Genomic DNA, 26,325 nt, shown 5'->3' with positions numbered 1-26,325 from the left:
CTACTATGTGCCATTTGGTCCTTGTACAACCGGAGCACGAGCCTGGTTCTCGTTGCCAGCAGTAAGTCAAGCCTGTTTTCGGTAAATGTTGGCCTTCGCCCTTTGTCACCGATTCTGTTAATAATTTTCACGGACAGAATTTCTAGGCGCAGCCAAGGCGTCAAGGGAGTTCAGTTCGGGGGCCTTAGGACCTCATCTCTGCTATTTGCAGACGATGTGGTCCTGATGGCCTCATTGGGCTGTCACCTGCAGCATTTACTGGGGCGGTTTGCATCTCGCTTCTGGGATGAGATTCAGTAACTCCAAATCCGAGGCCATGGTTCTCAGTCGGAAAAGGGTGGATTGCTCCCTCTGGGTTGGGGATGAGGTGGAGGAGTTCAAGTATCTCGGGGTCTTGTTCACGAGTGAGGGAATGTTGGAGTGTGAGGTCGATAGGCGGATCAGTGCAGCGTCTGCAGTAATACGGTTGCTGTACCGGACCGTCGTGGTGAAGAGAGAGCTGAGCAAAGCTCTCAATTTATCGGTCAATAACCACTCTAAGAGACAGGGTGAGGAGCTCAGTCATCAAGGAAGGGCTCAGAGTAGAGCCCGCATCGAGAGGAGCCAGTTGTAGTGGCTCGGGCATCTAGTCCGGATGCCTCCCGGACGCCTCCCTGGTGAGGTGTTCCGGGCATGGCCAGCCGGGAGAAGGCCCAGGGGCAGACCTAGGACACACTGGCGCAATTATGTCTCACAGCTGGTCTGGGAACACCTTGGTGTCCTCCTGGTGGAGCTGGAGGAGGTGGCTGGGGACTGGGAAGTCTGGGCTTCCCTACTGAGACTGCTGCCCCCGTGACAAGGACCCGGATAAGCAGAGGGAAATGGATGAAACAAAACAAGAAGTGTTTGCGGCCCGTGCCTGTTTTTTTTTATTGGCCCACAGTGCATTCTCAAAATATAATTGAATAAGAAAACTACAAAAGCAACAGCAGAAATGGAAAAATCCACAGTGCTTTTACAAGACTGAAGTCAAAATATTAACAGAAAAACTTGTCTCTCAGAGAAAAAGGCCACAGGAGCCCCATGCCCCACCCCACTCCCACCCAGACAGAACCGGAGATGAAACCGCCCCCGCCTGAGGCCCTGAATGGCATGGCCAACTTTTGGCCAAAGAGGTTGGGGAAAAAGTTATAATATTATGGGAATAAAGTCATCTTGTTACAACAAGAAAATGTACAAAGATTATTTAGGAAGAAAGTTGAAATATTTGGAAAATTTAAAAAACAACAGCAAAAATGAGAAAAATTAGCAAATATCAAAGTTCGTACTAATTATAGTATAGTAATATATCACAAAGATAAAATGGGAATATCAAAGTGGCCCTTGCATCCTTTCATTTTTCACTATGTGGCCCTTGCTGGAAAAAGTTTGGACGCCTCTGACCTGTACGATCATAACCAGTAGAAGCCCTTCTTTTGTGAAACGGAATTTATTTTGTCATGAAAATACATCATCGCTCCGAGGTATGAAACGTGATTACCCATGGTTAGTAGTCCTGACAGACGAACTATAATTAGTAGATACACATCACTGTGAGTATATTATGGTGAGTCTCATTTTATGAAATATTATGTCTATTTCTCCTAACATGTGGAGATAGTACCAGAGGAGATACTGATAGTAGTTTTCATACATATTATTTCAAACATCTATCAAAATGGTGAAAATACTGTGGCACAAAGGAGTGTACTATTTGCACACAGACACACAGAGAAGACCAGCTCCCTTTTTTGAAAGACATACACGAAAAAAGCATAAACAGCAGATTTTTTTTTTAAATGTAGCTGTAATTTTTTGACAAAGCTTCCATGAGGTGTTCCTAAAGCCGTAACAGTGTTAACTATTCGATACAGTAATCCCTCGCCACTTCGTGCTCCGAATTTCGAGGCTTCACTATCACATTTTAAGAAAAAGAAATCATGCTGCTTTGTGGTGGAATACGGCCTAATTGTAGTAAAAAAAAATTGCATATTTAAGTAAATAAAAAAAAAAAATCGGCCTAATTTTCAGGCATAAAAATGGCCTAAATGAAGTAAAATACAAATATCAGGCATTCAGAAGACGCATTCAAAGATGCTGTGATGATATGTAGTATTGTACACTGGTCACTAGGTGTCAGTAATGTTACTGTAATGTTAGGTGAGACACACAAGCGCCAGAATTGATGGCCGGAACAACAGGCTTTTATTGCAAGTTTGATGATCTCACAACAGGCACAATCCCTAACACAGGCTGCTGTTGCAGCCGTAACCCACGTCAAGCTGAAACGCAAGTCTGACTCTGCTACGATACCAGGGCCTGTTGTTGGCATGCACGTATGAGGGGGCAGTCAGAAATGTGAAGGGGGCATTATGCATACACATCACTCATTTTTTTTTATAAGTGTTTTCTTCACGGCATGGGTTGTTGTGTCCAGCCCTCAACCCGGAGAAGTGGATTGCACTTTTGTCAGGCCTCTACCCTGAGACCCCGCCACCTTGGGTGTCCCGCCTTAAGACTCAACTCCTGGCAGTCTGTTACATGCAGCCTCCACCCTGTGCTTGTGTGGCTGAGGCTTTTAGTTGTTGTTCATTACTAGATCTGGGTTCGAATCTCCGCTTGGGCATCTCTGTGTGGAGTTTGCATGTTCTCCCCGTGCGTGCATGGGTTTCTCCAGGTACCCTGGTTTCCTCCCACATTCCAAAAACATGCATGTTAGGTTAATTGGAGACTCTAAATTGTCCATAGGTATGAATGTGAGTGTGAATGGTTGTTTGTCTATATGTGCCCTGCCATTGGCTGGCGACCAGTCCAGGGTGTACCCCGCCTCTCGCCCATAAGTCACCTGGGATAGGCTCTAGCATACTGTACCGCCGCGACCCTAGTGAGGACAAGTGGCATAGAAGATGGATGGATTGATGGACTTCATGTAAATTCATGTATCACAGTTGGGTCTGGAACCAATTAAGTGCCATAAACGAGGGATTACTGTATACTGTATACTATTTTGTGTGCGAAGTCGGCACACAAACAAAGAAGACCAGCTCCTTTTAAGAAAGACATACACATTAAAAAAACAGTATGGGAATTATCTGTTTGATGCTGAGTGATTATTTCCAGACAACACGGACAGTATCATCCATTAAACAACGGTAGATGACTGGTAAGTTTGACTGGGTCTGCTTCTTCGTCGACAGCATAGGACGGTCACTGTGATGATGATGATGAGGATAACAAGCACGATAAAGAGTCCACCCACCAAAGCTCCCAGGCTCAGCTCTAGAGGGCAAATGAAGGTTACAGTTAGAGATACTTCATCACTCTAGAAGTGTTAAAAACATGATTAGCACCTGTGCAAAGCCTGTTGCTCATCAAATAAAGAGGAACAATGTCATGAAACTTTTACTAAAAGCTCTCCCGTGAGTGACATTTTTACATGCCTGGGCTAAAATGTAATCTTTATAAAGTTAATATAATATATACAGTGGAACCTCTTTTAGTGGAAGCCCCGGTTAGTGTACAATATGGCACGTATTGTCGTGTTATTAACACACTGCATGAGTCCAACTGTGTTCTTAATGTATTCTTATCACAAAACGTCCTTGTTAGCATCCTGTTAGCTTTCGTGAGTCCAACCGTGTTCTTAATGGATTTTTATCACAAAACTTTATTGTTAGCATTCCGTTAGCTTACTAATACATGGAAACAGGAACTGGAAGTGAGCTCCATCGCCCGTCTATGATGTTATCAGCAGTTATTGATCACGGCGGCAAAATAAGCCAAAAAACGTTGCAAGTGCCAGCATTTTGATAAAGAAGCTGAGAAACAGTGTTGAAGTCAAGCAATAACTCATAGCAAAACACCAAAGTGGTGTCCGTGTTGGTCTCGCTGGCACATCGTGTCTTTGGCAACAATTACACCTTCAATGAAGGTACAAGTAACCTTAAATGTTCAGTTATCTCTTTCATTCATCATTTCTATGCATTGACAATTGTTTTCTGCATGTAAAATTAATTGTAAAACTATGAAAATGTGTTTTGTGCTAACATTTTTGGCTTTCTGGAATGGATTCATTGGATTTACATGATTTCTTATGAGAAAAATGATGTTGGTTAGAGTCAGACACTAACCAAGGTTACGCTGTATTTTGAAAAGGTACTTTTCAATATGTTGTGGCCTCGCATCCACACACAAACGTTGATTTTTGTTCTTAAAAAATGAGCTTTTACTCAGGGGCTATCCACACGGGAGCGTTTTCAGGTAGGAACAATAATGTTGTGAGTGCCCTGAAACACATGTATGACTCACCCCAGTCCATATTCTCCTGATATGTTTTTGTCTTATACTCCAAAATGACTCGCACAAGTAATTCCACTTTGTAGCGAGTCTAGACAAACCCTGGACAACCAAAGACAGACTTTGTCTGCATGCGTTCTTTCTTCAATAGTTTTGGTGTCACGTGGTTCTGTCTGCGTTTGTTTATATTTACAATATTTATAGATATAATATAGATATTTACAATGCACGACCAAGTCAGCTGTGACTGATTTTGCAGGTTTCTGACTGGCCAAAATCTGCATGACAGCCAGTGAATGTGTTTTTATTTGGAAGGATATTTTCTTTTTAAAACTCCACTCGGGCGGAACTCCATACATGTATAGTTTCTAAGGAGCACATGTACCTTGCAATACGTTCTTCTGTCCGGGAGTACACTGCTGGATGCTCCAGGCTCCTTGTTGGTAGGGTTTGATCCTTGAAGGGATGAAAGCCGCTACCATGAAGCAGTAACTTTGACCAGCATCCAGCCCTGACACCTCCGCTCTATTGGAGTTTGATAGGATGTCTTTCTGCAATGCCAAATTGAATCACATTTTTGTTACGCATTTAAATATTGTTCTCACATTCAAGTTGTTTTTCAGAAGCAATATTTCAACCAGAATAATGTATGCAGTCTATCGAGGGATACATCCATTTTCTTTTGCTTATCCGGGTGCAGGTCACAGGTGTACCTCCTCCAGTTCCACCAGGCCAGCTTTGAGTATATCTTTGGTCTACTGTGGGGCCTCCTCCTGGTTGAGCACCTAGAACACCTTACAAGTAAGTTGTCCGGGAGGTATCCAAACTAGATGCTCGAGTCACCTAAACCGGCTCCTCTCAATGTGGAGGAACAGTGACTCCGCTCTCACCGATCATCTTGGTCACTTGTATCTTGCCCTTTCTGTTACTAACTACCCAGACGATGAAATCAAGATGATTTTTTCTGTGTAGCCCAATGTCTCACGATCCATCTTTCCCTCACCTGTGAACAAGATCCAATGATACTTGAACTCCTCCCCCTGAGGCAGGTCTGCCCTCCCAATCCGGAAGGTGTCGTCCACCCTTTTACAACTGAAAACTCGGATTCGGAGGTGTTGATTCTCATCGCAGAGGTTTTGCACTCAGAAGTGAACCACCACAGTAAATGCTAAACTGTGGTGGTTGCTCAAGCCAACTCAGGCCAATTCAGAATTTACCTATTTGCTCAAAACTTAGCAAATAGTTCTCCAGTTCCTCCCCCGCTAGTGGGGAATTTGGGCTCACTGTCGTGCTTCCGGTCAGCTGTCGGTCTGCCACCAGGTTCTGGCCCAGTGTTGAGGGGCGTCTCCAGTGCGTCACCTTCTCTGCAACTCTCACGTAACCTAAAATCCTAACATGACGGTCAATGAATGCCACCATATCGCTGAATCTGGCCCTATGTCCACTTGACTCAATAATTTCACAGGCTTTGTTTCTCCAGAGCTCTCGTAATTTCTATGGCAACTTTGCAAGGACGGCTCTCATATTCATCGGCATATACATACTCCAGCTCATTCATCATATTACAGCAACCACACAGAAAGCAAGAATCAACTCTGTAGTGCCCTTGACAGGGCTTTGTTAATGTATGTGGTTGCAGTTTTGTAAGGACTTCCAAAAAGTTCTTTCAAGAAAGTTTTTGCTTTTGTGTAACCATTATCAGGATACGTACTGTTGTTCCAGGTAGTACAGACTGTCCGCTTTTGTTGTTTTGCTTTCCAGTCTTTGTTCAAAAGACTGTAATGAAGGCCCTGTACTGCAGAGGATCACCATCAAATAGAGGAATGTCGCGTGATGGTCGAGTCATACGTTGTTAAGTTAAGTAAGTTAAGTACCTTTCCTGTATTTCCAGACTTGTAGTAGCTGATCTTGTACTGGAGGTCATTTTTGAGGATGTCTCTGATGGTGAGCTGCTTTCCATATTTGTGAAAGCTGGTCAGAGGATCTTTGATGATCACGCTCACCTTGCCCTCTTCCACAACCTCCACGCTGAATTCTGCGGCACTGATCTCACCTGAGCAGGAAATAAATGACCAGTGATGATTTGAAGAGAAAGTACCCAGACATTGAAAGGACAACCCAGACTTGGCTTTGTGGCACGGCAAACTTCAAAACACACTAACAGCTTCAACATCATTTGTCGACTTTCAAATGACATATAAAAATAGAAATGCACCACTTTCATTTTTTACGAGCTGAACTCAAAGATTAAAAAACGTTTTTGCACAAACAGTCGCTCGTCACCACTTCACGCTTCGAATTTTGTGGCTTCACTCCATCATGTTTTTTTTAATACATTAATTTATAAATCATGCTATTTCGCGGTTGAATACAGCCTATTATTAGTAAATATGCATGCATAAGAATATTGTATGTATTTTTTTGCCTAAATTAAGCATATTTTTCTAGCATAAAATGGGTAAATGAAGTACAAATACAAATAGAAGGCATTTAGTAGACTAGTAGACACGTTCAAAGACATGGTGATGATATGTAGTATTCTGCACTGGTCACTGGGTTTCAGTAATGTTACACTTACAAGCCTATAGCCACCACAGGAAGTACTGTACAGAAAAGGAAGTAAAGAAATGAACAACAACAAGGAACTCTCCCGATGCTAACATGTGTGAGTGAAGATGATGTTTGAACTTGTCTTATTATGTCTACTATATTGGGTAATAGGAGCGCAAAGGTGACTATGGGGGTGCTACTTCATGTTTAGAGGGCTCTAATAATGTGAAAAAACATATTTAGAAGGTTGTAAACACTTTTTCTATGATCTAACTACTAGGGATGCTCCGATCGATTGGCCAGCAATCAGTATCGCCCGATACTGATTCCGTGGAAAGGCATGTGATTGGCATATGCTGATAAATGCCTTTCAACACCAATCACAAAAGCCGATCACCTGTGGCTCGCACTGTTGCGGCCTGAAGCGATCCCAGTGTGCAGTGTAGTGTGCTGCTGTTGTTTTTTTTGGGAATTATTGATCATACAAAGGCATGAACAGCATTATGTTCTGCGTCCTGATTGGCTCATGGAGAACCCACGCGTGGTGTTGTGCGTCCTGATTGGCTAAGGGACTGTAGACCATTGTCAGTCAATCTCCCCCATGCCATGTCTCCGGTTGTGTTCGATCGCTAGCAAAGAGCTAGCAGTGTGACTCTGAACTCTGTATGTTTGCAAGTTTTCTTCCCAACAAAACCCACAATATCTGCGAAACGTTCTGCACCCAAAAGGCAGAGGAAGATGCTAACCATCGCACAAAAAGTTGGACTTGTTGACATGCTAAAGGAAGGTAGAAGTTACACGGCTGTAGGGCACCATTACGGAATCAATGAATCTTCGGTTCGTTATATAAAGGAGGAGGAAAATAGCACAAGGACAAAGAAGTTTTAACAACAATGCAAAAATGGTACAGTGGAGCAACGCCAGGACAAAGAGGCACGGTCAGAGCAACTGTGAAATACGCGCGACTCACTATTGGTCATTTATATGCGTCCAACCTTGTAGGTTGATCGTTAAAATTCAAACAAAGGGTTGAACTTTGAGGGTGTTTAAACGAGAGAGAAATGTGAGAAAATGTTCATGTCTGTCTGAGAAAAGTGAATAAAGTTTATAGTGAGGGGTTTTACAGCCTTAAAACATACATGATATGTTATACTATAACATAACATTACATTACATTACAGTTATACTATTATATAAAAAATAAAGCTGACTACTTTGCGGATTTCGCCTATTGCGGGTTATTTTAAGAATCCAACCCCCGCAATAAACGAGGGAGTACTGTACCTACTTTGTTTGTAGGGGTTGAAGGGTGGTGAATACGTGTGCGGCAACTCCTCAAGCTCGTAGTCACCGTCACTCTCAGGTTCTGTTTGGATGTCAGCAGTGAAGGTCCTGTCAAAGTTGAAACGCATGAATTCAGCGTACGCACTGTGAGAATTTACACCCACGTATTGCCCTACAGTATGCGTCAAGAGAGGTAGAAGGTCCAGCTTCTGTCAAAATGTTGATTGAGTTGCGACCTAAAGGTCAAAGGTCATAACAAAGTGACACCATAATCACGTGACATGATGTCAGGATCAAAGGACATGAAGTGCGAATCAAAGGACTGGAAGTGCAGTGAGGTTTTTCTTGTGCGTTGTCCGTCCATCCATTTTCTATCCCGCTTCTCATTAGGGGTATGCTGGAGCCTATCCCAGCTGACTTCGGGACTGTTCTATTTATTGAGAGGCAATGGAAGAATACTTTTGTATGTAATTTTAGTTATTTAGTCATTTTTTCAGCTTTAAAATGCAGATAATTATCTCGGATGCTGAAAGGATTTGTGTGTCTTCCATGTTCGTCATGTCTGGTTCAATGTTGATGAAGTTATTAACTTGCAGGAAAAAGAACCCCAATTCATACCCCCATCCAGTGGGCGTTTTGAACTGTGTGCGAATGATCAGGGGCCTCAACTATAAGAATGTGCGTGGAAGTCTGACTAAAAGTCTGCGTACGCCAGAAACCCAACATGTGCGTACGGACAAAAATATTCAGTCCTAAAAAAAGTGGCATAAGTACACATTCACGCAATTCGTGGTTTATAGATTCCACCTTGAGGAGAAGTGTGCGTACACAACTTCGCCTCAAGTTACGCCCTTTGACTCGTGACTGTGGCGTCCATATTTAGAGAGACTTGATCGCATTGGAATCACGGCAGGTGGGAATATGACGAGGATGGAGAAGCGGGCTTTCACGGAAATGGAGGTGGAAAGTATCATATTTGGAAGACGCAGCAGTCGCGTAACAAATAAAAGATTGAGTGACGGCACGTTCGCTGCCTTCTGTGTGAATGGAGCAGGGCCAACTGAGGCAAAAAAAATCCAAAAGTGGTCCAAGTGGTCCAATATCAAGGCACACATTTCCATTTTCAGGGAGCATGTTTCTACATTTTCCCTAACTGATACTACATTTGAGATGAATAGAAGCTTGGCAGCATCTCTTTAATTTAAAGGTGGACGCAAAGACTCAAAACGGGGATGAAGAAGTAATATCGAAAATGAATTGCTGTAATTCCAGATGGATATTTTAAAATGATTGAACTTAATGATGGCATTAACACTATCTAACTATTAGGTATATTATCATTCTTTTATGAGGAACTAATGTGTGTTATTTCAAAGCACAACAAAAGAAATCATCGTTGAAAAAGGAAAGGGTGAGTTTACGCACACGACCCTGACACTCTCCACACAAATAAAGGCCGTGGTAAATAAATGTTGCTATTGATGACATATTTGACATATGCAATGGAAAACTGTCTTATTTTTTGACAAACTATCCAAGGAAAAGCGACATATTAGCTCTCTGTCTTGTAAACTTAATCCCTAGAATTATTTAATTGACAACCTGATGTTTTGATAATTGATATTCATCCAACCCATAATATCGTCATGGTTATAAAATAAAATGATAAAGTATTCAAGTGCTGCGTTGTGTTTTTTCTTTATCTTTTTGTCCAGATACTATACACTCGTGCGTAATGGTGTTTATGGCAAATGCCAAATGATATCCATCAGTGTCATGTCAAATAACAACACTTTCCACAAACATTTTAAGTCAATAACAGCGTGATGTTGTCATGCAATGACGGATAAAACTTTATTGGCTTCCACTGCATGTTTATTTTTAAAAAATGATTTCACTTCACCGCTTAAAATGTGCGGTATGCCAACTACAAAGGTGGCGTACCGGTGCACACATTCTTCAAGTTGTGTTTTTATAGGTACCATTCTTGGTGTGGAAAACGGCGTACGCGACTTTTCTGCCCCATTTTGTGCGTTTATAGATGAGGCCCCTGGACATGTAGAGTTAACATGTACAACTTTGGGTTTTCTTTTCAGTTTAACACTCAACCTTTCTTGTGAACAGTTGATATCTGGGATTCATTTGATTTCTGTTGGTAATGTGTTCCATAGTTGACGGCCCTTGATGGAAAAAGGTAGATTGTCCAAATGTAGTTTTTCCCCAGTGGCCCTGTTACAGTTATGTCTTTTAATGCACCTCGAGAGATTGGTTTGAGGTTGTGGGCTAGATCATGTAAATATTTTAAAATAACTTCAAATACAAACGAGTAAAGCTCTCAAAACATTTGACAGTGATTCCATCGGATGTGCTGTTTTTTGTTTTTGTTATTATTATTGAGGGCCGCACGGTGGTCTACTGGTTAGCACGTTGGCCAATACAGGAACAGTCAGGAGATCGGGAAGACCTGGGTTCGATTCTCCCCTGGGCATTTCTGTGTGGACTTTGCATGTTCTCCCCGTGTGCGTGTGGGTTTTCTCCGGGTACTCCAGCTTCCTCCCACATTCCCAAAAACATGCAGGTGAGGTTAATTGGCAACTCTAAATTGTCCATAGGTGTGAATGGTTGTTTGTCTGTGTGTGCCCTGCGATTGGCTGGCGACCAGTCCAGGGCGTACCCCGCCTGTCGCCCGAAGTCAGCTGGGATGGGCTCCAGCCCCCGCGACCCTGGTGAGGATGAAGCGGTATAGAGGATGGATGGATGTTATTATTGAGGGTCTCGTTGTACAGAGATGTGGTGGGTCTCATTGTAGAGGGTGATGCCCAAGTTCTTACACAACTGGAAAAATAGCTGAGCTGTCTGAATGGATATGATGTTTTGTATTAGTTTTATTACTTTTATTGTTTCGTTTGCCTGTTTTTTAATCACAGTTAATTAGTATATATACCTATGTATTTTTGATGTATTTTCTGTTTTTCTTTTTGTTTTATTTCTATCTCTTGTTTTTACATTTTATATAATTTTTTTTAACAAACTTTTTCTTTTTAGCACAGAACATCGCAGTCAAGAAGTTGTCTTAGCAGACATTTTGCAGTGAGTTGCAGGTAGACCGGAGAGTCTACCTGAAGAGTTAGCTCGTCTGTGTTGTGCCATGCACCTGCTCAGTGGCTGCTTGGGTTCCCCAATGTAAAAATCAGTGCATTCCTCACTGCAGTGGACAGCATACACCAGATTGTTCTTCTGCGTATAGCATGTCCTGTCTTTGGGGTGTACCAACCTCTGAAGTGTACTGGTATGTTGTGTTTGTGAAAAATCCTTTCTCAGATAGGACTGATACATACAGGAAGACAATGTTATTGCACCTGCTACTCTTTTCGTCCTTATCCACCTTGCTTTTATCTTTCTGGAACGAGATGCACTTTCACCAACGACCATTGTTCATCATTTCTGACTTCTGTAATGTTTGCAGGTGCTCTATGATTTTGCTCTTGTATCCACCGGTTGGGCCACTTTTAGTGTCTGCTGGCAGGATTGTGATGTTTTCATCTTTGCTCAGCGATGTCACAGCTTTTCTTTCCTCGAGGGTGAGGTTAGAAGGGGGAGACCTGGCATTGCCCTGGAGTGAGCTGCCGACATTTTTAACCTAATTTGTTCCCCTTCCGTTTCAGTTAGGTTATTTTTCCTACTAGCTGATTCTGTCGCAGTGATCAGATAAACTGTTGGAACTTGTGGTGCCATGGCAAAATGTATCCCTTTTGGATTTAAGATTTCTGTTCTTTACCCATGTACTGTGTAGTTTCTCATTGGTTGCGTTCCCAGTGTTTTGCTGCCAGGTAAGCAATTGTGATGCATAACTGGTGTGTCTCAGCTGTAATCTCTGAAACCTATCCGAATGACGGATAGTTGTACTATATGTAGCAAAGCCCCCTGTACTGGAGTCTGGCTCTTTTTAAAGGTTAAAAAGTAACATTTCAACATTAAGGAACTTGAAATAAAATGTTAAAAATGTTATCAAACAATGTCATGGAGCCTTGTGACAAAAAACTACAACATGTACATTACAATACATGCAAGTCAGTGCACATCAGGTCATGAAGGCACGTTGTCTTTACAAAGCTTGTTGTTACGTACCTGGTAATGGGCTCCAGGTCGATAGACAGGTCACACTCTGTTTCTGATATTCCAATGCAGTTGGGACTTACCATCCAGTCACCATCATCCCTAATATTCATACCACATAATTGTAATGTTAAAATGATGCTCACTGAAGGAAACCATTTCACAATGTCGCATATCTTAAGACAAACTCCCAAAATGACAGTAATATGTAACATACAATAATTCCTTGTTTATGGCCTTTAATTGGTTCCAGACCTGACCGTGATACGTGAATTTCCGCTAAGTAGGATTCCTTATCCATCCGAATTCGTATTTAGAGCACAGAAAACCTGTTTACGACCTTCTAAACACGCTTTTTAACATTATTAGTGCTCTATAGACAAATAACACTTCTGTAACCACCTTTGCACTCATATTACCCAATATAGTAACAGAAAATAAGACATATTAGACATAATATTAGGGTTGTCCGATAATATTGGCCATCGATCATTTATCCGCCCGATATGGCCATTCCACATATCATTCTCACTCACGGTGTCTTTCAAGAAAGAGCTAAAAAAAACATCACACAGCAACGTAATAGGTACATAACAACAGACAAGACACTACCAACGAATAATGCTGAATAATCAACAACTATGTGAGCTCTAAACATGTAACTTAACAACAACAGTACAGCAAAGCACGCTGGGAAACAGGAAGTGCTGTTGTCAAAATCATATATGTAGACGCCGCATCGAGCAAAATTCTAACTAAGTGGCGAGGGACAACTTTAATCCCTCACAATTTTGCAGCTTTGCTTTATCACAGTTTTTCAAAGATGTATCAATTAATAAATCATGGTCGTTTTGTGGTTGAATACAGCCTATTATTAGTAAAACAAATGTTATATATATTTGGCCTAAGGGAAGTATTTTCAAGCATAAAAATACAAATATAAAGCTTTTAGAAGATGCATTGGAAGACATGATCATATGTAGTATTCCACACTGGTCTCTATGCGTCAGTAATGTTACGCTGATGAGACAATAGTCACTGCAGGAAGTGTGCTGTGCAGAAATAAACCAACAAGGAACTCTTTCCAATGCTAATGTGTGAGGCTATGTCAGGGGTGCCCATTATGTCGGTTGCAATCGGAAGGTAGTGTGGGTCGATTGCATGTGTCACCCACGTCATAAGCATCGCTTTGTAGATGTCATATGACATCAGTCAGCTGACATTAAGCGCCCCTCCTGATTGGATGTTGTGCCTTGTCTGCAAAGTAAGTGGTGAACAGATGTCTCCAGTAACACAGCTATGCAAGCTTCATTTTGTTATTCCGATTATGGATCAACTAACCCAGCTGTAAAATACCTATATGTACAACAATAGTTATCCGTTCACTTGTAGCGACTTGTTCTGTAGAAAAAAAGTCAATTGTTTGACGGCTGCGCTTCGCGTCCTGAACTTCACTATAGAAATCTGGTTCTACACTTGCGTTTGATAAACTACTATTTCACGATGCATTGGAAAATGTGCCCATTGCTGAAACCTTTTCAATATGTTGCCTTTACTTCGGCTGCATTGTGTTTTGTATAATCATTTTCATTTCTTGTATATCTGTAATGTTTGATAGTAAATACTAATTGGACGTAATACATGCAGTGTATGTATAATGAACGCTACTTAGTTATTTTGACTGACGTACTGCTCAGGTTACCTACACAATTATTGAGGAATTATTTTCATTGCCATATTGACTTGATTTGTGAATTATTGAATTATATCAACTATCTTGATGACCTGTAAATGGAAACTGTGAATGTGAAATACTAATAATTAAGGTAGATCATTTTGATTTGTAACTTGAATGCTGGAAAAGTGTGTGCACACCTCATATACATGTACAATGTACATAAATGTTCATATATAAATATATATGTATACTAAATATATATGTCTATATTCTCTGTTTATTGTATTGTTTATTTTAAAAGCAGATGGCAGGCTGAAAAAGTGTGAGCACTCCTGATCTATGTTATGTCTTATTTATGTCTGAAATGTCTTATTTTCTCTTATTGTGTCTACTATATTGGGTAATAGGAGTGTAATGGTGACTATAGAGGTGTTATTTCATGTCTAGAGGGCTCTAATAATGTTAAAAAGCATATTTAAAAGGTCATAAACAGGTTCTATGCTCTAACTATGCATACATTCGATTTATAAATAAGAAATTCTACTTGGCGGAAATTCATTTGTCACCAATTAACCGCCATAAACAAAGGATTACTTTATAGTGAAGAATAACACTATAATGTAACCGTGTGTGTGTGTGTGTGTGTGTGTGTGTGTGTGTGAACTCACCAAGAGTACTTGACTGTGAATGTGTAGTCTGATGGCGATGCAGTCCACATGAGGATAGTTTTAAAATCCAGAGACACCCACCGCACATTCTCTGCTTTGGGTGCATGCTCATCTGTGATATGACAAATGAGATACTGGATCAGGATTTACCAAAATAAAAGTGGAAAGATTTTTTTTATATTTATTTATTTATTCTCATGCTGCTGTTGGGCTTTCTTTGATTTTTCATTCCCAGAGGTCATCTGCTGGGAAGTGTCCGGAGTTGAAGAGAGGCCTTTGCTTGCTCTTTGGAATTCTCCCAGAGACCAAACAAGGCGGAACTAATTTAGAAAAACAAAATCCTCCAAAAAAGAAATACTGGCCCATAGTTCAAGAGCAGACTGCAACGGACAATCAAGTCCGCAGAGAAAAATCATCAGGACCAGCCTGCCCTCCATAGAGGAACTGTATCGGTCCAGAGCCAAGAAGAGGTCAGGCAACATCTCTGCGGATTGCTCACACCGCGTCCATGAGCTGTTCCAATTCCTCCCCTCCGGTAGGCGATACAGAGCACTGTTCGCCAAAACAACCAGGCACAAAAACAGTTTTTTCCCTTAGGCTGTCAAACTATTAAATACTAATTGGCCTGTGACACATAGTAGAAATAAAATTTAACAAAAATTATCTGGAAAGGAGGGGCCGCATGGTGGCCAAGTAGTTAGCATTTTGGCCACACAGTCAGGAGATCGGAAGACCTGGGTTTGAATCTCCACTTGAGCATCTCTGTGTGGAGTTTGCATGTTGTACCCGTGCATTTGTGGGTTTTCTCCGGGTACTCCGGTTTCCTCCCACATTCCAAAAACATGCATGTTAGGTTAATTGGAGACTCTAAATTGTCCATAGGTATGAATGTGAGTGTGAATGGTTGTTTGTCTATATGTGCCCTGTGATTGGCTGGCGACCAGTCCAGGGTGTACCCCGCCTCTCACCTGAAATCAGCTGGGATAAGATCCAGCATGCTACCGCAACTCTAATGAGGATTATGTTGGGGAAAAAGTTGGAATATCATGAGAATAAAGTCATATATATATATATATACAACAATTTTTTCCCCTAAGTGTTGACTGGAGAGGACGTACATGGCGAGAGCTCTGCTGAAGATACTAGAAACTATTTTGGTGCTTTCCTGACTACACTTCACGAACACAAGATCACAACTGGCTGCTGACTCCCTCAACTTTAATTCGGATAGGCGAGAGGTACAGATTCCTATAAATAAACTAGTTAAAAGTGCTGACAGCTGCTACCAAGTCAAGCTAACTGGTTAACTGCTGAAGTTCAAAGTGGTTGCCTAGCAACAATGTCAAACACAAAGCAAAATGATACTGGCCCTGGAACATGGATTCAAAATCAGAAATGATAATGCAGGTCCATAACGATGTCATAAACCTGATGGAAGAAAATAGAGCACTGAGCAAGGAAACGAAGGCACTAAGAGAGGAAATGCAAGATGAAAAGGCTGCCTTATGCGCTGCTCTTAAGGAAGCTACAATCCCTATGGAAGAAAATAGAGCATTATGCAATGATGTTAGAGTTCTATAGCATGATATCAAGGCATTATTGGAAGACAATGCTGCCTTGCGCGCTGCTCTTAAGGAGGTTAAAAACCCTATGGAAGAAAATAGAGCATTACGCAAGGATGTCAGGGTTCTACAAGATGATATAAAGGCAGTATTGGAGGATAATGCTGCCTTGCGCACCGCTCTTGAGGAAGAGAAAGAAGAAAAGGAAAATATCACTGAGCAATATAAAAAATATAACATGATATAAGATGAGATGAATCAGAATGCGCGATTGAATGATGTTATTTCTTTAAATCATAATATGGGAAACAAACAACAAAATTGTCATTTTGGAGAATTATGTGAGGGAAAGCATTATGGGAATAAAGTTAAAATATCAAGTCACGTTACATGAAAAAAATTAAGATTGAATGAAGATTAAGATTAATGAAGATTAAGAGTTTAAATATTTGAAATATGAAAAATAATACAACAAAAATGAAAAAAAAGCCCAAAAAGTTCATAGTAATAATAGGCTTTTGTACCTACAGTGGTGTGAAAAAGTGTTTTCCCCCTTCCTGATTTCTTATTTTTTTGCTGTGGAAGACTTGCTGTGATAAATGAAACCATGAATTTTGCTGTCTACCAGAAAATCTGAAGGAAAATATCCGGCCATCTGTTTGTGACCTCAAGCTGAAAGGAACTTGGGTTTTGCAGCAGGACAATGATCCAAAACACACCAGCAAGTCCACCTCTGAATGGCTGAAGAATAACAAAATGGAGTGGCCTAGTCAAAGTCCTGACCTGAATCCTATTGAGATGCTATGGCATGACCTTAAAAAGGCGTTTTATGCTCAAAAACTCTCCAATGTGGTTGAATTACAACAATTCTGCAAAGAAGAGTGAGCCACAATTCCTCCACAGCGCTGTAAGAGACTCATAGCAAGTTACTGCAAACGCTTGATTGCAGTTGTTTGTCACAATCCACATGCCCTTGCTTTGTGCCCATGTCTCCTCCTTGTTTGCTCTCTGTTCCAGATCCCAGGCTCCTGGCTGGAGGCGGAGCTATTGAACACACCTGAGGTTGATTGCCCACGCCTCATACTTAGTTGGACTGATGACAGCTGGAGAACGCCGGATTACTCCTCTCGACACCATGCTGCCCATGTGTTGCATCCACTAGACCTTGCTAGATTTAGTTTTGCATATGCGTTCAGCAGCACCCGTCTTCAGCCAGAACTTTTTGTATGTTGCATGTTCCAAGGTGCGCCCTTCTTGGCACCATCGCTTTTGGTTAGTTTCTGGACTGAATAAATTGTTTTCTAACCTCACCTGTCTCCTGCCCCCGTGTCTGGGATCCAGCGCCATCCCCACACCGTGACATTGTTGCTGCTAAGGGTGGCCCAACCAGTTATTAGGTTTAGGGGGCAATCATTTTTTCACACAGGGCCATGTAGGTTTGGATTTTTTTTCTCCCTTAATAATAAAAAGTTTCATTTAAAAACTGCATTTTGTGTTAAGTTGTGTTGTCATTGACTAATATTTAAATTTGTTTGATGATCTGAAACAATATATACAGTATAACTTCTTAGCATATGCTTTACAAAATATCAAAGTGGCCCTTAAATCCCTTCATTTTACACTATGTGGCCCCTAGGGTGGAAAAGGTTTGGACACCCATGATTTAATGTGCGTGATTTAACCTGCAGTGCCTTCTTCCCCTCTGTGACCTCACGGTCCAACATTCTTATCATTCATACTACAGTAACATCTGACTCTCTAGTTGTGAGTGTTTCAAGATGACAACATCTTGACAAACCACAACTTCCTAGCCTTTTGTCATTCACAAACTTCCATACAAGGAAGTAACACAACGACCAAAATGACTTTTACGTTGCGCCTAAAGCTTTGTCACTATCGTGTGCCACCATCACGCTATCACCCCCTTGGAAACAAAACATCACAACACAAGCCAAGACCTGTATGAGAGATCTGGTGTTTACCAGCTATCTAAAGTTGTGAGCCAATTAAAGCGCTTTGTTTTAAGGTGGCGCAGCATGATGACACAGTGCAGACTTCAAACTTCATACGAGTCTTTAAATGCTCAAGTAGAGTCAGACTTATGATCAATAATATTCCCCATGACTTTGTCTTTGTGTCGTCATTGTGTTTTTGGTGAAAGAAACATGACACCACCTTCCTCTTGGTGGAAAAAAATCTCCACATCAACCAGTCAAGGCACACCAGGCCATTTGGCATGAAGGTTAATTTGTTTGTTTGTCCATCCATCCATTCATCCATCCATCCATTTTCTAGGCCGCTTATCCTCATTAGCATTGCGGGGGTGTGCTGGACGCTATCCCAGCTAACTTTGAGCAAGAGGCGGGGTCGCCAGCCAATCACAGGTTTCTTTATTACCAAAGCTTTTTTTTGAAGAAACTGAATTTTGTGTGAATTTTTACATTTTGTGAACAGATTTTTTTCCACCATCAAATTATGCTGAACATTTCATTGAATAAAATTTTTTTTAAGCAAAATGTGTGTTCAAATTCAGTTTAATAAAATACATTGTTTAAAAATGTAATTTGCTAAAACACGGTGTTTTAAAATTCAGTATATAAAAAAATCTGTGCAAAAAATTTCAGTGCAAACACATGTGACATTTGAAGCTCACAGAATTTTTGTAAAGTTCATTTTTATTAAGTGATTTTTTAATTAACTGAATTGTTTTACTCTGACTTTTTATTAACAGAAATGTTTTATTAACATTTTTTATAAACAGAGTTTTTATAAAGTGACATTTTATAAATGGATTTTTTATTAACAGAATTTTTCCTGAAGTGAATTTTTATGAATCCATTTTCATGAATTGTATTTTTTTTATAAGCTAAAGTTTCTATAGACTGAATTTTTATAAACTGAAATTTTTTCAACAGAATTTGTATTAACTGATTTCTTTATGAACTGAATTTTGTGAACTGATTTTTATGAATTTTGTTCACAGAATTTTTTATTTAAAAAATTTCTTTCTTTTTATTAACTTAATTTTTATGAAATTATTTTTTATTAACTGATTTTTTTTAATGCCAGTCCAGGCCCCAGGGTGTACCCCGCCTCTCGCCCTAAGTCATCTGGGATAGGCTCCAGCATACCCACGACCCTAGTGAGGATAAGCGGCATAGAAAATGGATGGATGGATAGATTTTTTTAATAAACTGAATTTTTATAAACTGAATCTTAAAACACTCTATTTTAATGTGTCCTTTTCTTTTATTTTTAAACACACTTTCAGCAAAATTTGGTGTAAAAAAAAAAACAGTTGGGGTTCAGTTCACAAAATTGAAACACCAAAAATTCAGTTACATAAATCCAGTGTATAAAAAAAGGTTTGGTAATAAAGAAACAAAAGAGCCTTTATACCTAAACGCATGACTCTTCCGCTTGGTTGGTTCGGTTTAGTTCATATACTGTAGCAAAATGAAATCATAACCTTACAGTCACACATGTGAGGTTGTACTGAAAAAGGGAAAGCAACCAAAGCAAGGTAAACAGTTTTTAAGGTGGAATATAAAGATAAGAAACAAAGACAAGCAAAAGGCTTCGTCAGAGATGTCTGAAAGTATGAAACTAGGCTTCACCCTCATCAAGTGATGAGTCAGCCAACATGACTCAGCCATCTTTCACAATGTCTTCAATGTTTAGTAGCTGATGTAATCCAACCGAGCCTCAGCGTGAAAACATCGCGCAATCTACTGAACGTTCTTGGAACATCTGCTGCTTCTTCTTACTCACTCTTTCTCCTAAACACACCATTTTTTAAGTCTTGTTTTGGGAAGTGTGTGTCAAAAGTAAATCAATCACACAGCAGTCTCTCCTTCTTCCACCCAGCTCGATACTCAACTATCCTGATAGTGGTAGTGATGGGTCATTCGTGAACGAACCATCTCTTGGAGCCGACTCTTTGAAAAAAATAAGAAGCTGTCTTTTTTTCCTCGTCTTTTTTTCTGTTAAAGCTTCACGTTATTGGCGAAACTAAGCAGACACTAAGCAGAAGGGGGAGGCAGATGTTACACACAACTGGGATGTGAGGTAAATGAGCAGCAGGAAACAAAAGCTGAGACACTTTGTTTTCCTGAATCACAAATTTCACTAAATACCTTACCTGGATGCTGCTTTTTCTTTTACTTTGCACATTTACACACTCTATCACGGTTTTTCAGAAATGTATTGATAAATCATTGCTGTTTTGTGGTTGAATACAGCCTATTAGTAAAAAAAAAAAGCATATTTAAGAAAATGTTGCATATTTTTAGCCTGAATTAAGCATTTTCAAGCATAAAAATGGCTAAATTAAGTGAAATACAAATATAGGACATTTAGAAGACACATTCAAAGACATTGATGATATGTAGTATTCCACACTGGTCACTGGGTGTCAGTAATGTTACTGTAAAGTTCGGTGAGACACACAAGCACCAGACTTGATTGAACAGGCTTTTATTGCAAGTTTGAATGATCTCACAACAGGCACAATAGTCCCTCACACGGGCTACTGTTGTGGCAATAACCCACGGCAAACTAAAACTCAACTTTGAACTCCCGATGTCACTTCCCGACCGAACTCCACTCAGTTCCCCTTGCACCGGAACACATTTGCAGCAACACAGCACAAGCACAAGTCGTATTTATGTCTTATTTTCTCTTATTATGTCTACTATATTGGTGTAATAGGAGTGTAAAGGTGAAATTCCTGAAAAATCTTGCCACTACCAGATGCAGAAAAACTTTTGTGACCTCCAGGTTGGATTATTGTAACTCTGTTAATAGGTTACTCTAAGAAATCTTTAAAGACCTTTCCGTTAGTCCAAAACACTGCCACACTAATCTTAACCAGAACCAGAAGAAGAGATCATATCTCACCCGCATTAGCTTCACTGCACAGGTTACCTGTCAGATTTAGAACTGAATTTAAAATGTTGCTTCTTGCATTTAAAGCACTACATGGTCAGGCACCAGTATATCTTTCAGAGCTCCTAGAACCCTATCAACCCAGGAGAACAATCTGCTCTGAGAATTTACAATTACTTGCCAGTCCAAGAATTTTTAGAAGTAGAGTTGGAGGCAGAGCATTTAGTTATCAGGCGCCTCTGTTGTGGAACCATCTCCCCCACTCAATCCGGGGTCCACACACCCTCCCTCTATTTAAGTCAACTCAAAACTTCCCTCTTTGCTAAAGCATATAGTTAGAACTGAAGCATGATATGCTGATATGTATCACAGACACTCCTCTATGTTCCTTGGACTAAGACTAAGACTTCTGGCTTGATCTACCATCTATCCCTCTACTCTATTTTATATCTTAACCCAACCAGTGGAGACAGATGGCCGCAGCACAGAGCCTGGGTTCTGTCCAAGGGGTCTTCCCCAGAGGGAGTATTTCCTTGCCCTCGTTGCCAAGTGCTTTCTCATGTGGGGTTTTAGCTGGTTCTCTGTTTTCATTTATGATTGTGACCTTCATGTGTAAAATACCCTGAGATAACTGTTGTTGTGATTTGGCGCTATATAAATTGAATTGAACTGAATTGAATTGAATTAAAGGTGACTATAGGGGTGTTAGTTTGTGTCTAGAGGGCTCTAATGTTTAAAAAAACGTATTTAGAAGGTCGTAAACAGATTTCTATACTCCATTTATAAATAAGAAATTATTCCATTTATAAATAAGGAATGTCCTACTTCGAGGACATTCCCTAAACCAGTGGTTCAAAAACTTGTCACAGTCGCGTACCCCTTTAACATTTGACTTGAAGCCATGTACCCAAAAAAAAAAACCCAAATCAAATTACAATTACAGAGTTGCCTCGCTATATCACGCTTCACTTTTTGCTTATTCTCTGTTTTGTGGATTTTTTAAGTGCAAATTTTGCATATTTTTTTAACAGCATATGAACGCGCATTGTGCTCTGCGTCCTTGTGGTACAGTATATTTATTAGAGCTATCTATCAGTGCTCTGTTGTTTGTGTCTCTTCTTGTATTTACCACTGCTACCAGTAGAGGGTGCAAACTCGCCAACTGTGTGAGCTGCTTGCTAACCGCCAATAAACAATAGAAGAAGGAAAAAGAAGAAGCTAACCAGCCGAGTGAATCTTTGGTTCAAGGAGTAGAAAGAGGAGGAGGACGACAGCAGGAGCAATATGTTTTAACAAACATATAAAAGCTACAGCCGAATGGCGCCAGGACAAGGTACGGTCAGAGGAGTGAATACGCGTGAGTCACTTAATAATTTCTTGTGTCCAACCTAGTAGATTGATCATTAAAATTCAAACAAAATTTGAACTTTGTGTTTAAACGAGAGAAAAATGTGAGAAAATGTTAATGCCTTCCAGAGAAAAGTGTGTAAAGTGTATGGTGAGGGGTTTTACAGCCTTAAAAAATATATAATAATTGTAAAAAAAAATAAAGTTGGCTACTTCGCAGATTTCACTTACTGCGGGCTATTTTGGGAACCTATCCCCCGTGATAAACGAGGGAACACTGTACACCAGCCAGAAAGGGAATTTACCAAATCCCAGAGTTATAGGAAGTGATAACGTTTGGACCAATTAGCTCTGGGGAGTTAGTACATTCCTTTTCTGGTTTATCTTTGAAGCTGAGAAGTGCAAAACACAAAACAAAAAGAAAAACAAATTACAATTACACCACCCAGAAGGGGACTGTACCCCTGTTATACCCTCATTAAAATACTTGATGGACTCCTGTAGTGCATCTGTTCCTTCAGTCTGGTTATTGCATGCACGTCGTGGGAGCGCGCACACTCCGCTAAAACCTAAACTATGAGACGTTGTACTATTTTCTAAGGCACAGTACTTCATGATAATGAAGTGACACTTTTTGTCCGCCTGTCACATCTACTCTTCAATGGTTTGATCAGCTTCTCTAGTCTCATTTGTAAAGCATTAATAGTGCGCCACCTGCTGACCATAGGCTGAACAGGTGAACTGATCTTGGGGGACAACTATTTTACTGCGTGCCACAAGTACATTGTGAATTTCTAACCTGCTCCTCTCACTGTATTTCTGGATAGGTATGCCTGAATCAAATTCTTCAACAAATTTTAAAGTGAAAGTCCAAGCTTTATAGTTTTATAGTTACTGATATAGCCAACAAAAAGTGTCACTTCATTGTCATGAAGTACTGTGCCTTAGAAAAAGGTATCACGTTTCATGGTTTAGGTTTTAGCGGACCGTGTGTGCTCCCACAAAAACGTCCAAGGAACCGGTTTTTTGAAAAGAGGCAAACATCCCACCACTACTATCTGAAAACCTGAAAGCTTTTTTAAATTTTTAGATACATTCTTAGAGTAAAATGTTTTCAGCTGACCATCAAGCACATCCACACACATTTTCTCTTTGCATTTACAGTATGTTTGTTTTCTTGCACTGTGTTAGGAGTAGAAGCCTGGCCCCAAGCAACGTTCTTTCATAAGATTGTTTAATCAGCACATGCCAGAGCAAACAAGAGTGATTTAGTCTCAGGAACCAACTGAATATTTTTATTTGCTGCCTCAAAGTGAGCTGTGATAACCCCAACTTTCCCTTAAGATCATCTTTATTTGCCTTTATTGCAAAAGCTAATTAGAATCGCAAAGCAATGATGGTGTTAGAAAAGGAAGGGCGGAACCATCCAAATATCGATTTTGTGGTTATGTACGCACTCACAGAATTTAATTAAAAGCTTAATTTTGGTTCATAAACACGAGACTCTCTAGAGAACCAGTTACGGCAGAAAAACACACACAAGGTGCGGATCATGCGCAGCCAAGCTACTCTCAACGCCGGTGTTGAGACATTACAATAATATCATAATATTATTGTATTGTATTAAGATATTATTGTAACGTCTGCTCACATGTGGTAAGGATGACGAGGAGGAAGTCCTCTTGTTACAACGGTTACGTATGCACTCCTAGATATGATTAATACAGTACAAGAAGAGAACTAGTTACGTGTGGGCGGTGCTGAGGGAAGGACAACGTCACATTTGTTTTTTTTATTAACCTTTTTCCCTTCATTATGCCCCCCATGCATGAGGCAGACTCTTCTGCATCAACGAAAATGAATGAGAACGTGAAATTAGACATGGTAAAGTGTTCAGAAAGTGGAGAAATCAGCCCGCTCAAACGCGGCAACCGCCATGAAGGATAAAAATGGCATAATGTGAAAGGATCTACTCCTATGAAATGGACAGTGATAACTAGGCAGGTAGTGCTCTCATTATTGACACTTCCTTCTCACAATAAGCCTATCTTTCCCTCCCTTGCAATGCCCCTTCCAGGACCATAGGTATAAAAGTAAGGAATTGTATTCTTTTAATTACTATTCATTTCATTCTTGTATTTAATCTTTTTATGACTGTATTTTCAGCCACACTGGCCCAGTATTTACATGGTACGGGATTGATACCAATATTGATCGACACCAAAATTTGCAGTACAGTAATCCCTTGTTTATTGCAGTTAATTGCTTTCAGACCCAACCAGGATAAGTGAATTTCCACAAAGTCGGATTCCTTATTTATAAATGGAGCATAGAGAATCTGTTTACAACCTTCTAAATAAGTTTTTTCATCATTAGAGCCCTCTAGACATTAAATAACACCCATATAGTCACCTTTGCACTCATATTAACCAATATAGTAGACAAAATAAGAGAAAATAAGACATTTAAGACATAAATAAGACTTGTGCTTGTGTGTGTTGCTGTAAATGTGTTCCGGTGCCGGATGAGTTGTGTGGGGGGCGGACAGGAAGTGATGTTGGGGGTTCAGAGTTGAGTTTTAGCTTGGCATGGGTTACGGACGCAACAGTAGCCTGTGTTAGGGATTATTGCGCCTATTGTGAAATCATTCAAACCTGCAATAAAAGAATGTTGTTCCGGCGATCAAGTCTGGTGCTTTTGTGTCTCACCCAACATTACAGTGACATTACTGACACCTAGTGGCCACTGTAGAATACTACATATAATCACAAACCCTTTACATGAGTTTTCTGAATGCATTATATGTTTTTTTTCCTTTGTTTAGCCATTTTTATGCATTTTTATGAAAACCCGTGATAGAGTGAAGCCACAGAATTTGAAGGGCAAAGTGTCAACGAATTACTATCGCCCACCCCTAGTTGGAAATGTTTATTTTTTAACCAAGGGTAAAGATTTTTTACTTTGATGGTCATTGAACACACCACAGTTACATGTTATGTGACGGAACAGTCAGGTTTATACACAACTTAATCAACTTACAAAATCTGCCCAAAGACAAGACAACAGCCGTGTATTTTTACGTTGAACACGTTTCCTGAATACATCTCCCCTTTTTTAACATCCTGGTCCTTCCAAATGGATTTAAACCAGCAACCTAAAGATGGAGACCAAGCAATAATCTGCCTACTTAAAATAAGGTTAACATTGTTAATCCTCAAGAAGACACCCCAGTTTTCATGTGCTCTCCGTTTCAGACATAGAAGTATTGTGTAGCCACGATAATGACAGTTTGTGGGGTTTTACCTGCATCTGTGACCATCAAAGCAGACATGCAGACTCCCAGATAAAGTGTGTTTATCCAAAAGGCCATGTTACAACACTTCATTTCCTTTCTCTGAAGAAAAATGAAAAGAGCAGCCAGCATCCCCCTGTATTCAAACCCAAGTCGTCTCAAAGTGTGCCTCCTGCCTTTGGATGAACTGTTGTTCTGTTCAGAGGCTCCGCCCCCTCTGTTCCAGATCTAATCCCTCCCGCATACCTCCTGGATGCCTGATGAAATTCCACTTTTTTTTTTTTGACCAAAACATGCAAACCCCACAGATTCTGAATCATTCCTTATCTAGGAAGCGCAACTATTTGCATGTAAAACTAACCCCCACCTCGTCAAGAAGCATGTGGAGAGTGAAAGAACAAATGCCTTCATGCCATGTAACCATGGCAGCACATGGGCTTGGTTCCAAGTGGACCGGTTCACATGCTGTGGAAGAAACCTTTGGGATGTCTTTCACATGATGGCAACACAAGAGCCGTACTAGTCAGACTTGTGTGGAAGTACACGTCTGACTCCCACATGAGACTTGTCAGATAACTTGGAACAGATGTGCTGCACTCATTACACTGTTTTAACCTCTTCAACCCT

The 26,325-nt window shown here is 40.4% G+C and overlaps 1 protein-coding gene across 1 annotated transcript; it reads right to left on the bottom strand.

The window, feature by feature from the left end:
* Positions 1-658: 658 nt before the first annotated feature.
* LOC129177626 (tissue factor-like) lies at positions 659-25,880 on the bottom strand. Its single transcript, XM_054768953.1, has 7 exons — positions 25,710-25,880; positions 14,611-14,722; positions 12,277-12,366; positions 8,153-8,256; positions 6,189-6,367; positions 4,700-4,865; positions 659-3,297 (listed from the first exon to the last, which is right to left on the bottom strand). The coding sequence occupies exons 1-7, from the start codon at positions 25,828-25,830 to the stop codon at positions 3,161-3,163; spliced, it is 909 nt and encodes a 302-aa protein (XP_054624928.1). The 5' UTR covers positions 25,831-25,880; the 3' UTR covers positions 659-3,160.
* Between the last annotated feature and the right edge of the window lie 445 nt (positions 25,881-26,325).

Source organism: Dunckerocampus dactyliophorus, chromosome 2 (genome assembly GCF_027744805.1).
Source record: "Dunckerocampus dactyliophorus isolate RoL2022-P2 chromosome 2, RoL_Ddac_1.1, whole genome shotgun sequence".
NCBI lineage: Eukaryota > Metazoa > Chordata > Actinopteri > Syngnathiformes > Syngnathidae > Dunckerocampus > Dunckerocampus dactyliophorus.
This window is presented reverse-complemented; position numbering and strand designations above follow the sequence as displayed.

Bases quoted from the DNA above. Each gene is read 5' to 3' on its own strand.
- LOC129177626 (XM_054768953.1), bottom strand. From the start codon at position 25,830: ATGCTGGCTGCTCTTTTCATTTTTCTTCAGAGAAAGGAAATGAAGTGT. The intron at 14,723-25,709 runs GTAAAACCCCAC...GTCATATCACAG, and splicing joins TTTGATGGTCACAGATGCAG to ATGAGCATGCACCCAAAGCA. The intron at 8,257-12,276 runs GTACGTAACAAC...CAACTTTGACAG, and splicing joins GACCTGGAGCCCATTACCAG to GACCTTCACTGCTGACATCC.